Source organism: Carcharhinus amblyrhynchos, chromosome 25, assembly GCF_965287045.1.
Source record: "Carcharhinus amblyrhynchos chromosome 25, sCarAmb.v2.hapA, whole genome shotgun sequence".
Classification (NCBI taxonomy): Eukaryota; Metazoa; Chordata; class Chondrichthyes; order Carcharhiniformes; family Carcharhinidae; genus Carcharhinus; species Carcharhinus amblyrhynchos.
In genome coordinates, this window is record NC_137348.1 from 41,251,881 (window position 1) to 41,265,711 (window position 13,831).

Genomic DNA, 13,831 nt, shown 5'->3' on the forward strand with positions numbered 1-13,831 from the left:
TAAAGGGCAATTTCTTAACATGGCCAATCCACCTCACCCGCACATCTTTGGACTGTGGGAGGAAATTGGAGTACCCAGAGGAAACCCACGCAGACACGAGGAGAATGTGCAAACTCCACACAGACAGTGACCCGAGCCGGGAAGCGAACCCAGGCCCCTGGAGCTGTGAAGCAGCAGTGCATACTCCCCTGCTGTACTTATACTGTTTGGACAACAAGACACCACTTTACTGCCTCTGGTGGGTTTTATGGTTCTTATTATTCCTAACAGTTTTCAAGCACACATCCAAAGAGCGTTATGTGTTAGACACATCAGTGTGAGAGGGTTAACCGTGACCATCTTACCACCTTCACATTACGAGGCTTGCAAGCTTCCAATGATTACAGACATTAGTATTCCAGAACTAGTTGTTCCCTTAATCAAATTGTTCCAGCACAATATTACAAGACTGGCGTCTACCTGACAATTTGGAAAATTGTCCATGTACGTCCTGTCCACGAAAAATAGGAAAAATCCAATCTGCCCAATTACTGAGTCTACACTCAATCATCAGCAGATGGAAGGTGCATTTTACGGGTGCTATCGAGCAGCACTAACTCACCTATGCTCAGTTTGCTTTCCAGCAAGGTCACTTGGTTCCTGATTCCATTTCAGTTTTGGTCCAAATGATCAAAAGAATTCTAGCATGAGGTGAGTATGATTGCCTTTGACATCAAAGCAGCATTTATTTAATTGAGTGCAGCATCAAGGAAGTCTGGCATAAAGGAAGTCAATGTGACACAGGAGAAAACTGCCCAATGGTTGGAATTATACTTAACACAAAGGAAGATGGGTGTGGTTATTTGAAGCTATAACCACCTCAGCCTCACGACATCGCTTCAGGAGTTCCTCAGGGTAGTGTATTAGGCTCAACCTACTTCATGAATTGCCAGGCCTTCCATAAGGTCAATGGTAGCGACGTTTACTGATTATTGCAGTGTTCAGTATGATATGGCAACTTCTCAGATACTGAAACAGTCCTTAGGTGCCTACAGCAAGATCTGGATAATGTTCATGTTTGGGGAAATGGCAAGTAACATTTGCCACCATCACTGATGCCCTCCAAGTCACAAATCATTCCAGAATTGGAACTACATCACCGTCCTTTCACTGTTGCTGGGAGAAAATCCTAGAACCACCCCCCACTAACAGCACTGTGGGTTTATCTGTATTACGTGGACAGCAACTATAAAGAAGGGGCAATAAATACTAGCCTTCATGTTCAATCTCATGAACATCAGAAAAACAGCTTTTAATTACTGATTCAGTAAAGTGTTCAAAGGCAGTATTATTTTTGTATTGGACCAATAGTATCCAGGAGATTAATTCCTAAAAAGTCCAGGCCACATCTTGGAGCATTGGCAGCTTTGTCTCGCAGGTTGGGCTGGGCATCTTAATCTGCAGGCCAAGAACTAGGCTGAGTGTTCACAAGACAATAGAGGAGGAAAGCAGGAATAGGTGCGGGAATGGGAATGGGGACTGACGTGCTAATGGTAAAATAATGATGTGGAGATTCCGATGTCGGACTGGGGTAGACACAGTAAGAAGTCAAGCGCGGATAGCTTTGCATTGTGCTTGGGTGACATTCAGGGCGACTGATGAATCTGGCATTGACACACCTCCTGATGGCTCGGGCATACGTGTCAAGTCGAGGGCAGTGGCCTTCCGGAGGGGTCCAATTCGATTCTTTCCTCTTCGGTTGCTGCACCGCGGATCTCAGCTGTTCCGGTTCGTTGGTTGTCTCATTGGGTTCGCTGTTGGCCTTTTCCGGATTGTGGAAGAAATCCCGCAGCCTCAATCGCCTGATGAATTCCTCTGTGTCCGCTGCGAGACTGATTCGGTGGTGGGGCAGAAACTGAGCCCTCGGCTGAGAACTTCGATTTCGACTTCTTTACAATAAAACAGAACCAAACAATGAATAAGAGGCAAAGCTGGTCCCTGGTGAGCGTGGATTTGAACTCCTTAGATTATTGTTTGTTTTGCAGATAGAATTTAATTCAATTCCCTCTTTATATGTCCTAATACCTAAAACCCCACTGAACTGTCCCTCCCCATCACCTGTGCACTGAGTGAACAACCCGGCGGAACGGCAAGCAGGCACAGCGGCTTTCCGGGGAGGGTTTCTAGGGGCGGAACTCAGGGACAAACAGGAAGTTGCATCGGCTCAAGCCTCCGGGTAGATCCACATCCGGCGCGGTGATCCGAGGCCTGGCGTTGGACCATCCACCCCAACAAGTCCAGCAGCAGTTCCTGACCTAAAGGTGGGAGTCTCTCTCATTGTTAATTGAAGAACCCGGAGTAAAAACACTTCCTTGACAAGTATTAATAAAATATTATTCCTTCCCAGGTGGGGTTGCCAACTTTCCAGGACAGCCCGGGAGCCTCCTGGAATTAAAGCTTCGTTTCCAGGACAACAGCTTCCAAATCCCAGGAAAATCCATTGAGACTCCAACAAAACGTTGTGCGCAGCTCCCATGTTCCTTGTTTGTCCCCAAGTGTATGTCCAATGGTTAATAATTGTCCAGTTGGCTAACAAGGTGCCTTTGCTTTCTGGTCAATGAGGGCATTCTTGAGGATAGACCCCCCCCCCATTGACTGATTAATAGAGGAACAAGGGTGTTGGCAAGTCTCAGATTGCCCAGCATTTATTGCCCATCCCTTGAGAAGGTTGCCCCTTGAGAAGGTGGTGGTGGTGAGCTGCCTTTTTTTTAATTATTTTTATTAGTCTCACAAATAGGCTTACATTAACACTGCAGTGAACTTGCTGTGAAATGCCCTAGTCAGTAAGCTCAGGAGCCTGTTTGGGTACGCTGAGGAAGAATTTAGCAATGCACCTAACTAGCATGTCTTTCAGACTGCTGGAGGAAACCAGAGGAAACCCACACAGACATGGGGAAAACTTGTAGACTCTGTGCAGACAGTGACCCAAGCTGGGAATTGAACCCAGATCCGTGGCTCTGTAAGGCAGGAGTGCTAACCACTGAGCCACCTTTCTTGAATTGCTGCAGCCCATGTATTGTCAGAACATCCACAGCGCTGTTACGAAGGGAGTTCCAGGATTTTGGCCCAGGAACAGTGAAGAAATGGCAATATGATTCCAGCTGAGGGTGGTGTTTGGCTCAAAGGGAAATTTGCAGGTTGTGATGTTCCCTTGTGACTCCTGTATTTGTTCTTCCTGATGGTAGGAATCACAGCTTTGGAAGGTGGGATGGTGCAGTGCATCTTGCAGACAGCAGCTGTACAATGGCAGCAGTGTGCACTATAGAACAAGTGAATGCTTAAAGTGTGGATAGGATATTGATTGTGAGCTGCTTTGTCCCAGATGAAGTTGAGCTTTGTTAAAGAATCTCTCGCTTGATTATTGTCACAATAAAAAAATTGTTAACTCCTGTTACTCTGGCAATGGCAAATCCATTTATTGCCTGCCTTTTAAGAGGAGATGCACCAGGATGCTGTCTGGGGTGGAGCATTTAGTTGGATAGGCTTCAGTTGTTTCCATTGGCAGTGTCAATGTGAAACTTACTGTCTGTGTCGATATGCGCAATCTTCTTGGAGATTCTTTTTGATTTCGTTGCGAGCAGAGAAGACCAAGGGGGTGATCTGATTGATGTGCACAAGATTATGAGAGATGGACAGAGTGGACAAGGAGCAGCATTCCCCTTAGCTGAAGGATCAGTCATTAAGGAACACGGTGAGGGACAGGAGGTTTGGTGGTGGTGTGAGAAAAACCATATTTGCCCAGAGTGTGGTGAGGGTCTGGAATGCGCTGCCTGGAGGGGTGGTAGAAGCGGGATGCCTTGCAATCCTTTAAAAAGTATCCTGGATGAGCCCTTGACACGTCATAACATTCAAGGCTATGGGCCAAGAGCTGGTAAGTGGGAGGTCAGGATCAGGTGTTCCTCATGTCCGTGCAGACTCGATGGACCATATTCTGCACTGTATGATTCAAAGAAGAAACAGATTCCACTACTATTACAATATAATACAATCTTCCCCCATGCCCATGAATGTGTAGGTTGCATGTTTAGTTAGGGATGTATATTTAGACACTTAGCCAGCTTCTAGTTTTTTCTGCTTTGCCTTCATGCTACCAGTATTGCTTACATTACAGTGAGTGTGTAGACCAAATATTTATTTTCCATTGTGTATGTGGTGTTTTGGCAACAAGTCTCTTGTCAGGGTATCTTGAACTGGGTACTTCTACTCTCTACCCTTGTACTGTTGATTAGATATTGAGACCAGGACTGGGATTCTGTGGCCGTTCGCACCAGCAGGATTCCGCCGCAGTGAACGGAGATTTGGCTGAGCGCCAAATTCTCTCTCCTGACCTGCAGCGCTGGCGGGGTGTGAACGGCCGGAGAATTCCGGCCAGGATTTTCTTTTCCCCCACCTTGGCCCAACTAAGGGATATTGCAATAGCTTGACCATTTCAATAGTTTCTTAAGTATTTTAACAAGCTTCTTGAGTGTTATTGCAGCTGCAATCCGGTAAGTGGTGTGTCCCTGCACACTTCCGACTTGTGCCCTGTTGATGTGTGATTGCTACTGTCGCGTGAAGGATTATTGGAACTGTTCACAATAGGATGATTTTTATGTGATGAAGCTAAATGTGAGGTAGCTTTAAGTTCAAGTCTGTCCTGCATCCTGTAAAAAGAAACTAGGTGAGTTTTGTGGTGAGGGGGGAAATGTGCTGCTGTTTGTAGCACCCAGTATCAAGCACTCCCATTGGATGCAGAATGCAGCAATCTCAGCCCCAGTTCTTTGCCCTAACTCCATTTGGAGTGGAATGCGCCAAGAATTAGTGTTTTCATTCAGCAATGGGTGCAGCTTTAACTGTGCAGTGGAGTACCCCTGTAGACAAATTTCAGCAGGCGAGGGAAAGGGTTCTGTGTAGTCTATTGGGATATCCCATAAATATTCCATTCCTGGGCTTTGAGCAGAAATTAAATGTCGATCACCCATTCCCTCTTCCACCATTAATACAGTAATGTTGAAGGTTGAGGAACTGAGCCCCTCTTCAGATACTTGAATGTAAAATCTAGGCTCACACTGCAGCACAGTACACAGGGAGTGTAGCTCTGTCATTTTCAGCTGATTAATTAAACTATGGCTCCACCTACCTTCTCAAGTGGGCATAGAAAGTAAAAACAGGAAGAGATTATTCAGCTCTTTGAGCCTGCTGCACCATTCAGTACGATCATGGCTTATCATCCAAGTCAATAGCCTGAACCCATCTTCCCTCCATATCATTAGATCCCCAAGTGCAAAATCTAACTGCTTCTTGTAAATATACAATGTTTGGGCCTAAATTATTTCCTGTTGTAGTGAATTCCACAGGCTCACCACACTCTGGGTGAAGAAATTTCCCTTCGCCTCTGACCTAAATGGTCTAATCTGTATCCTCAGACCGTGACCCCTAGTTCTGGACATCCTGACCATTGGGAACATCCTTCTTGTATCTACCCTGGCATAAGAGATGCTGAGGGACTATTTCAAAGAAAAACAGAAAAGCTGTCTAGGGTCCTGGCCAGTATCTATCTTTCAGCTCACATCACTGAAAAATGGACCACATTTTGCAGTTATAATAAATGGACCTCTCATCGCTCACCATTATTAACGAGTAAATTGGATAGCAACTTCCAGCAGTTGCTAATGTGCAGCAAAATCAGGAAGTTGTTGGCTTTAGTTGTACTGTTCCCCCAGAGGTTTGTTATACTTGAAACTCATCCAGAAACTCGCCATTGAAACCCATGTAAGAGCCTGAAGTTGTTCACTAAACAAGCGTTGGTGTTAGGGTTGGTGCATTCCCAGTTGTACTACTTTAAATTTAAATGTAATAAATGACAATTACTGCAATGATCTTCTCTGGAACTGAAATTAAATTTGACAGGCGTGTTCTGTTATGCCTTCAGAATTTAATTACTGTTGCAGATGCTATAACTTCTTAGTATATTGTTTGTCTCTTAACTTTCACCCTCTTAATCCAACCTTCTTTCCCTCTCTTTTGCCTTCTGTACATGATTTTACAAATAATTAAATATTCTAAGATGAGTGGAAAAGCAAATTGTGCGGAGGGTGTGAAAAGTCTGCAGAAGGATCTGGATAGGCTGAGCCAGTGGGCGAGGACCTGGCAGATGGAGTACAATGTTAGCAAGTGTGAGGTCATCCACTTTGGCAGGAATAGTAGTAGGAGGGATTACTATTTAAAGGGCGAAAAGCTGCAGCGTGCCACGGTGCAGAGGGACCTGGGGGTCTTTGTGCATGAGTTGCAAAAACCCAGTCTGCAGGTGCAGCAGGTGATCAAGAAGGCAAATGGAATGCTGGCCTTTATAGCGAGGGGGATTGAATATAAAAGTAGGGAGGTCTTGCTGTAACTGTACAGGGTACTGGTGAGGCCGCAGCTGGAGTACTGTGTGCAGTTTTGGTCGCCGCACTTGCGGAAGGATATATTGGCCTTGGAGGGAGTGCAGAGGAGGTTCACTAGGCTGATACCAGAGATGAGGGGGTTGGACTGTGAAGAGAGACTAAATAGACTGGGTCTGTACTAGTTGGAGTTTAGAAGGATGAGGGGGGATCTTATAGAGACATATAAGATAATGAAGGGGATGGATAGGGTAGAGGTAGAGAGATTCTTCCCGCTCAGAAAGGACAGCAGAACTAGAGGGCACAGCCTCAAGATAAGGGGGGGGGCAGTTTAGAACAGAGTTGAGGAGGAACTTCTTCACTCAAAGGGTGGTGAATCTCTGGAATTCTCTGCCCGTTGAAGTGGTGGAGGCTACCTCGCTAAATATATTTAAGTCACGGGTAGATAGGTTTTTGATAGACGAGGGAATTAAGGATTATGGGGAGAAAGCGGGAAAGTGGAACTGATCCACTTCAGATCAGCCGTGATCTTATTGAATGGCGGGGCAGGCTCGAAGGGCTAGATGGCCTACTCCTGCTCCTATTTCTTATGTTCTAATTTATATATCTGGTTTAGATCCTGCTCATCTCCAGTGTGGATTCGATATGATTAGTTGAAGAGGCATGCTCTTACATGGTGGATGGTTAGCATCGCTGCCTCATAGCACTAGGGATCTGGGTTCAATTCTGGCCTTGGGTGACTGTCTGAATAGAGTTTGCTCATTCTCCCCATGTCTGGGTTTCTTCCAGGTACTTCAGTTTCCTCCCACACTCCAAAGATGTACCGGTTAGGTTGATTGGCTATGGTAAATTGCCCCTTAGTGTCAGGGGATTAGTAAGTTAATGCGTGGGGTTTACGGAGATAGGGCCTGGATGGGATGGTGTCAGTGCACACTTGATGGGCTAAATGGCCTCTTCCTGTACTGTGATTACTCAGTCTGCTCAGACACACAGTATATTCTCTTGGGAGAATGCCATACTGTTTTGGATGCTTGCTATTCATATGTCCACAGAAAGTCTACGGATAGCAATGAATAGCCAAGTTGTTCCTTAGCCACTGACTTCAAATGCAGGTCGTTATCTGGTCACTGAGTCATTGCTGTTTGCACGACCTTGCTTTGAATAAATTGTTTGCCGTGTTTTCTACATTAAAACAGTGACTACACTTCAGAAATACACCATTGGTGGTAAAGTGCTTTGAGATGTCCTGATATATGAAAGACATTATATAATTGTGAGTTCTTTCTTTCTTTCTTTGCCCAGTGTGTAGCCACGATTGGTGTTGGTTGAATTAAAGGTGGTTGAGGATGAGGCCTCGGTTGTTGACCTGGGATGTTAAGGACACTCTGCTCCGAGTGCGTCACACAGTTGGCGAGCAGTACTCCTTGGAGGCCAAAATGCATGGGATCCGAGTGGAGGCCGAGGCTCTGAACAGATCGTTCCTGGCCGCCATCCAAACACAGGCCAAGCTGCTTCCCAACTATGGTCTAGAGCAGGGCATGAGCTCCCAGCAGTGGTGGGTGGAAACAGTCAAAAGGACGTTTCGGCTCTGTGGAGTGAGCGATGAACGGGTGTTGTCCCCCCTAGCAGAGAATCTGTATCGTGGGTTCAGCAGTGCAAAGAACTGGGAGGTGTTTAGCGATGTGAAAGACACCCTGATGCACTGCAACAGGCTGGGAATCCACATGGCGGTGATTTCCAACTTTGACCGCCGCCTGGAGCAGATTTTAGTTAACTGCGGCCTGCGGCAACACTTTCAGTTTGTGTTGACATCGGAGGACGTAGGAATAAGCAAACCGGACCATCGAATCTTTATCAAGGCCCTGGACCTTGCCCAGGTGGAGCCTAAACAGGCCACGCACATTGGTGATGATGTGCGGAAAGATTATCTGGCAGCCCGGGCTGTGGGGATGGAGAGCTATTTGATCTGCAGAGAGAAGGACCAACTGATCGGGACTGAGGGACTGGTGCCCAAGGCTCACATTCTTTACTCCCTGCAGCAGTTGAACAGCTTCCTGAAATGAATGATGTATGTCCCCAAACTCAATAGCGTCCTCACCAAATTGAGAGTGTTTTTCACTGAGGAACTGAATCAGGATTTTGATGGGCAACATTGTGTTTGGGTGAGGTTTGTTTCATCCCTTATTTGGGGGAGGGGGGGTTAGTGGTTTTGGCTTGGTGATTCTGGGCAACTTTGAATGATACACAGAGGGATTCAATCTACATCCTCACCAGGTGGCATCTCTGAACAGTCACGTGAGAGGAATCCTAGAATGTTGAACCAAGTATAAATCTACTGGAAAAGTCTGGCATTTTCCAGCTGTGTCTTATAATAATGGCATTTTTAAAGCTAAACTCAATGATTAACACTTCAATACAGCTGATTTGGGGAATATTTTATTCAGGATATCTGAAATAAACATTTTTTTCTTCCTCTGACCAGTTTGTCATGTAATCAGATATTTCCCACAGTACTCTCTTCAGCTCCCATACTGTGAGCCTCTATGTTGCGACGTAAAATGAATGGGGGATAACTATTTGTTTTGAATCTAGTGTTGTGTATTTTTGTATGGAACAGAATGGACTAGGAGAATGAGCAAGATAAATGTTATTGGTAAAAGCATCTTCGGACATCTGTCAGCTTCACCTACACCGTGGCGTAGGCTGGAGTGTGGTGACTGCTTTATGCAATTAAAATCTTGCAAAGTGAGTGAGAAGTTCACAGTCTCGCACCGTGGGGAAAGAGGTGATACTGTGAATGGGAGTTCAAATCTCACCACTGCACACTGAAAATGTGAAATTTCAGAAATGAAAAGCTGGTATCAATAAAAGTGATCTTGATGCAGTGGGATTGTTGTCACACCCAATGGATTCACTAGTGCTTATAGAAGGAAATTTGCTATTTCTATCTGCTGTGGCCTATATGTGATTTCAGTCCCATGCCAACACTGTGAAGGGGCACAGAAATTGATTTAAAGTTTGCGATCAATGCCAGCTTTTCCACCTCCATCACATGAATTAATTATAAAAGAATCTTTAATATCAGCTGAAATTGTTGGTGCCAGTTGAAGCTTTGAATAAGGTTTTGGTGGACTGCCTTCTGGCCAGTGAGAAAGACAAAATCCAGAACTAATAAAGGAGCTTTCAAAGCACGCCTGGATTACTGTGAGCGGTTCTGGGCACTTTAGGAGGGATGTACTGGCCTTGGAAGGTTTACCAGAATGATACCTGGGCTCCAAAGATTAAATTACAAAAAGAGATTACACAAATCAGGATTTTATTCCCTGGGATTTAGAAAGCTAAGCAACAATCTGATCGAACTTCAGTACATTAGGGGAACAGATTAGTTTGGGGGAAACTATTTCTATTGATTGGGAAGTCTAGGACAAATTAGAAACAGTCCTTTCAGGAGGTAGGACCTTGGAACTTTCATCAAATGACAATTGATACTGCTAGATCAGCTATTATTAAAACTGGATAAGAAAAAATTCTCAAAAATAGTAAGAAATATGGGACCAATGTGAGTATATGCAGTTCGTTATCGATCAGCCATAATCTCACTGGATGGTAAATACCTCAAAATGTTAAATGGGCTACACCTATTCCCATGTTCCTAAGGAGAATGCTAGCAACAGCCTTGTTTGTGCCTCTGGTGGGCAAATTGTGTGATGTGCACAGGATGTGAGGTATGGAGAAGTGAGGGTTGCAATAAAAGTGAGAGTACGATGCGAGAGAGAGATGGGGGAAATGGGTCAGGGAAAGTATCAGCGAGCACAGAAAGGGGAACTGAACAAGGTCCTGCAGCAGTGAGCTAAAACTTCATCTCCCAGTAGTTAGATTGAAACTCAATGCAAACTCAAAACTGCTATCGCTAATTTTTCAACTCATAAATGTAGAGTGGTTTATGTGCCAAGACTGGGCTGCAAGAAGATAATTCCCTTGTTGCTGGAGGCAGTGGTCTTCCAATAACCCTTGTTCAATCTGCGCTGAGAATTACACTTCCAACCAAGAGACTGAAACCTGACGATGGAATGGAATAGTTGACATGGCAACACACAGTGAGAAAAGTTGACACAAAAGCGAATGACAACGTGTGAACAGGAAGCAAGATTTGTGGTTATGAAATCCACACAATGGGCGAAACTTTTAATCGCATGTCTATCCAGCGGTTTGTGTCTCTCACTTCTGCAAATTCTTCTAGCTTACCTTTCATCGATAACCTTGTCTTTAGCTGGTGTGTGGAATTTTCTCTTTTTTTTGTCTTAAGTGTGAACTCGGGAAGGAAAAGTGGGGTCATCAAGATTCAAAATGTTGGCTCTATTCACTCTTCACAGATGCTGTCAGACCTGCTGAGATTTTCCAGCATCTTCTGTTTTTGTTTCAGATTCCAACATCTGCAGTGCTTTGCTTTTATTTTAACAAAAGCAGAGGTTTGCCTCCAAGTTGCACTGCCAGCTTTTCCTGCCATATTTTTAAACACAGACAAAAAAAAATGAAGGGATGGATCCCATGATGTCACACTGAAACCCATTTTAACACCAACCCGTGCTTCTGACAGATTGGGGCACCATTTTTAAAGACACCCCAATGTAAATAAGGTAGAAATAGAAAAGAACACCTCCTCCATCTCAGGGCGGCACAGTGGTTAGCACGGCTGCCTCACAGTGCCAGGGACTCAGGTTCGGTTCCTGACTGTGTGCAGTTTGCATGTTCTCCCCATGTCTGCATGGGTTTCTTCTGGATGCTCCAGTTTCTTCCCGAAGATGTGCTGATGAGGTGTATTGGCCAAGCTAAATTCTTCCTCAGTGTTCCTGAACAGGTGACTTTGGCAACGAGAGGATTTTCACAGTAACTTCATTGCAGTGTTAATGTAAGCCTACTTGTGACACTAATAAATAATCTTTCTACTTTGTTTCTTTCTAAAACCACAACCACCACTCTCCAACCCTTGATAGATATTGACTCCTTGGCTTCCCCATGGCACTGCCTGGGCATGACACTCTATCCCCAGTAGGTGAACTTACCTGTGCACCCCCTCCTCCCAGTGTGTAGGGGACTTTCCTACATGGGGGGATGTTATTGTGGGGAAATCCACCAATTACATTAAAATGCATTCAAATTGAGTTCCCATCATTGTGTGGTGGGAACCATGTTATGTCACTGCTGGAGTGCAGGGCCAATTGAGCTGGGAAATCCTGCTGGCGTAAAAGCTGTTTTGGAATTTCCCCGAGATACTCTGCCCCCTCTGGCATTCAGACCCACTGAAAATAGGGGTGGAAAATCTCCCCTGGTATGCTGTAATTCACAGGATTGAAACAAGTCATGCAGCTCAAAAGGTACACACCTCAAAACGAGCCTCTACTCACACTGGACATCTAAGCCTATCAGAATAACTTTCAGTTCCTTTCTCTCTCATGTTTGTCTAACATTCCTCAAAACGTGGTTTTGAAATGATAGCTTCATTTGTTTGTTTATTTCCTCCTCTAAGGCATGTCACATTTCTTAGCTGTCACTAAAGAAACAGGAAGCTTCAATCCTACTGGCTGACTATCACAATGTAAAGTGCATCATATTGCTTGCTGGGGACTTTGGGTGACTGGACATCATTAGATTCTTCATAGACCTACTTTATTGCTGCCTTGTTAGGAGTGAGGTTTCTTTTTGGGGGCTGGATACAGGGGCATCACGTTTAGCAGATGGATCAAATGTTTGCTGAGCACACAGTTAGTTAGCATCTAACCCCATCAACAGTGGAACCAGTGACTCGTAAAACAGGGTGACTTTTTCCACTGAGTGAGTCACAGCTCAGTGGCAGTGCACTTGGCTAAGACTGGGAAGATCATGGACTCAGCATCCCTTCCAGAATCTTGAGCACAAAAGATTATGCTGACAAAACAGCACGATACCAAGAGGGAGCTGAACTGTTGAAGATGCTCCATCTGTCCTTAGGTGGAATTAAAAGGCTCCATATATATATAAGAAATAGGAGCAGGAGTAGGCCATCTAGCCCTTCGAGCCTGCCCCGCCATTCAATAAGATCATGGCTGATCTGTTGTGGCTCAGTTCCACATTCCCGCCCTCTCCCCATAACCCTTAATCCCCTCTCTTATCAAGAACCCATCAACCCGCGTCTTAAAAATATTTAGCGAGGCAGCCTCCACCACTTCAACGGGCAGAGAATTCCAGAGATTCACCACCCTTTGAGTGAAGAAGTTCCTCCTCAACTCCGTTCTAAACCGCCTCCCCTTTATCTTGAGGCTGTGCCCCCTAGTCCTACTGTCTTTTTTGAGCGGGAAGAGTCTCTCCACCTCTATCCTATCCATCCCATTCATCATCTTATACGTCTCAATGAGATCTCCCCTCATTCTTCTAAACTCTAACGAGTACAAGCCTAGTTTATTCAGCCTCTCCTCATAGCTCAATCCCCTCAACTCCGGTATCAGCCTAGTAAACCTCCTCTGCACTCCCTCCAGGGCCAAAATATCCTTGCGCAGGTGCGGCGCCCAAAACTGCACACAGTACTCCAGCTGCGGCCTCACCAATGCCCTATACAGCTGCAGCAAGACCTCCCTACTTTTATATTCAATCCCCCTCGCTATGAAGGCCAGCATCCCATTCGCCTTCCTGACCACCTGCTGCACCTGCAAGCTGGGTTTTTGCGACTCATGCACAAGGACCCCGAGGTCCCTCTGCACCGTCGCCTGCTGCAGTTTTTCGCCACGTAAGTAATAGTCCTTCCTACCATTCTTCCTACCAAAGTGGACCACCTCACACTTGCCAACATTAAATTCCATTTGCCATTTCCTGGCCCATTCGCCCAGCCTATCTAGATCCTTCTGCAGACTCTCCACACCCTCCGCACAATTTGCCTTTCCCCCAATCTTGGTATATATATATGAGTTGTGGAGACTCTGCAGACCTTTAAAAATAGCAGGATTCAGATTTGGAAGTCCCTCCCCCATACTGACCGATCCCATTTTCAGCAGTGGGGGAAAAGAAGGTGGAGTGTGATTCACACAAATGGGGAACCCAAACTTAGCAGGGCCATTTGAACTCAGTAATGATTGCAACAGACTCCATTTTTACTGTAACAGGGACCTTAACCGGCAGTATGGGAGTTCTGAACTTTTGTGGTTTATGGAGAACAGTTGAAGCCAAGATCAGATCAGCCATGGATTTATTGAATGACAGAGTAGGTTTGAGGGGTCATGTGGCCTACACCTGCTCCTATTTCCATAGGATATATGGCACAGAAACAAGCCACTTGGTTCAACTACCCCATGATGCTGTTTATACTCGAATGATTATATTGAGGGAATTTTCACCACAGTCTTAACCAATATATACCCCTCAATACCCAAAATAGGTTATCTTGTCATTATCATAGCTAT

At 45.2% G+C, this 13,831-nt stretch overlaps 1 protein-coding gene across 4 annotated transcripts; it reads left to right on the forward strand.

Moving 5' to 3' along the window:
* Positions 1-2,221: 2,221 nt before the first annotated feature.
* On the forward strand, positions 2,222-9,276 carry hdhd3 (haloacid dehalogenase-like hydrolase domain containing 3). 4 transcript variants are annotated; one of them, XM_080212048.1, is made up of 3 exons: positions 2,228-2,300; positions 2,387-2,536; positions 7,704-9,276. In XM_080212048.1, the coding sequence occupies exon 3, from the start codon at positions 7,748-7,750 to the stop codon at positions 8,462-8,464; it is 717 nt and encodes a 238-aa protein (XP_080068174.1). In that variant the 5' UTR covers positions 2,228-2,300; positions 2,387-2,536; positions 7,704-7,747; the 3' UTR covers positions 8,465-9,276. The 4 variants fall into 4 exon arrangements, with proteins under 4 accessions (XP_080068176.1, XP_080068174.1, XP_080068173.1 ...); XM_080212047.1 differs by having other exon boundaries at positions 2,387-2,500; XM_080212050.1 differs by lacking the exon at positions 2,387-2,536 and having other exon boundaries at positions 2,222-2,300.
* The last annotated feature ends 4,555 nt before the right edge of the window (positions 9,277-13,831 follow it).

Excerpts from the sequence above, each read along its gene's own strand:
- hdhd3 (XM_080212050.1), top strand. The coding sequence starts at position 7,748 with ATGAGGCCTCGGTTGTTGACCTGGGATGTTAAGGACACTCTGCTCCGA.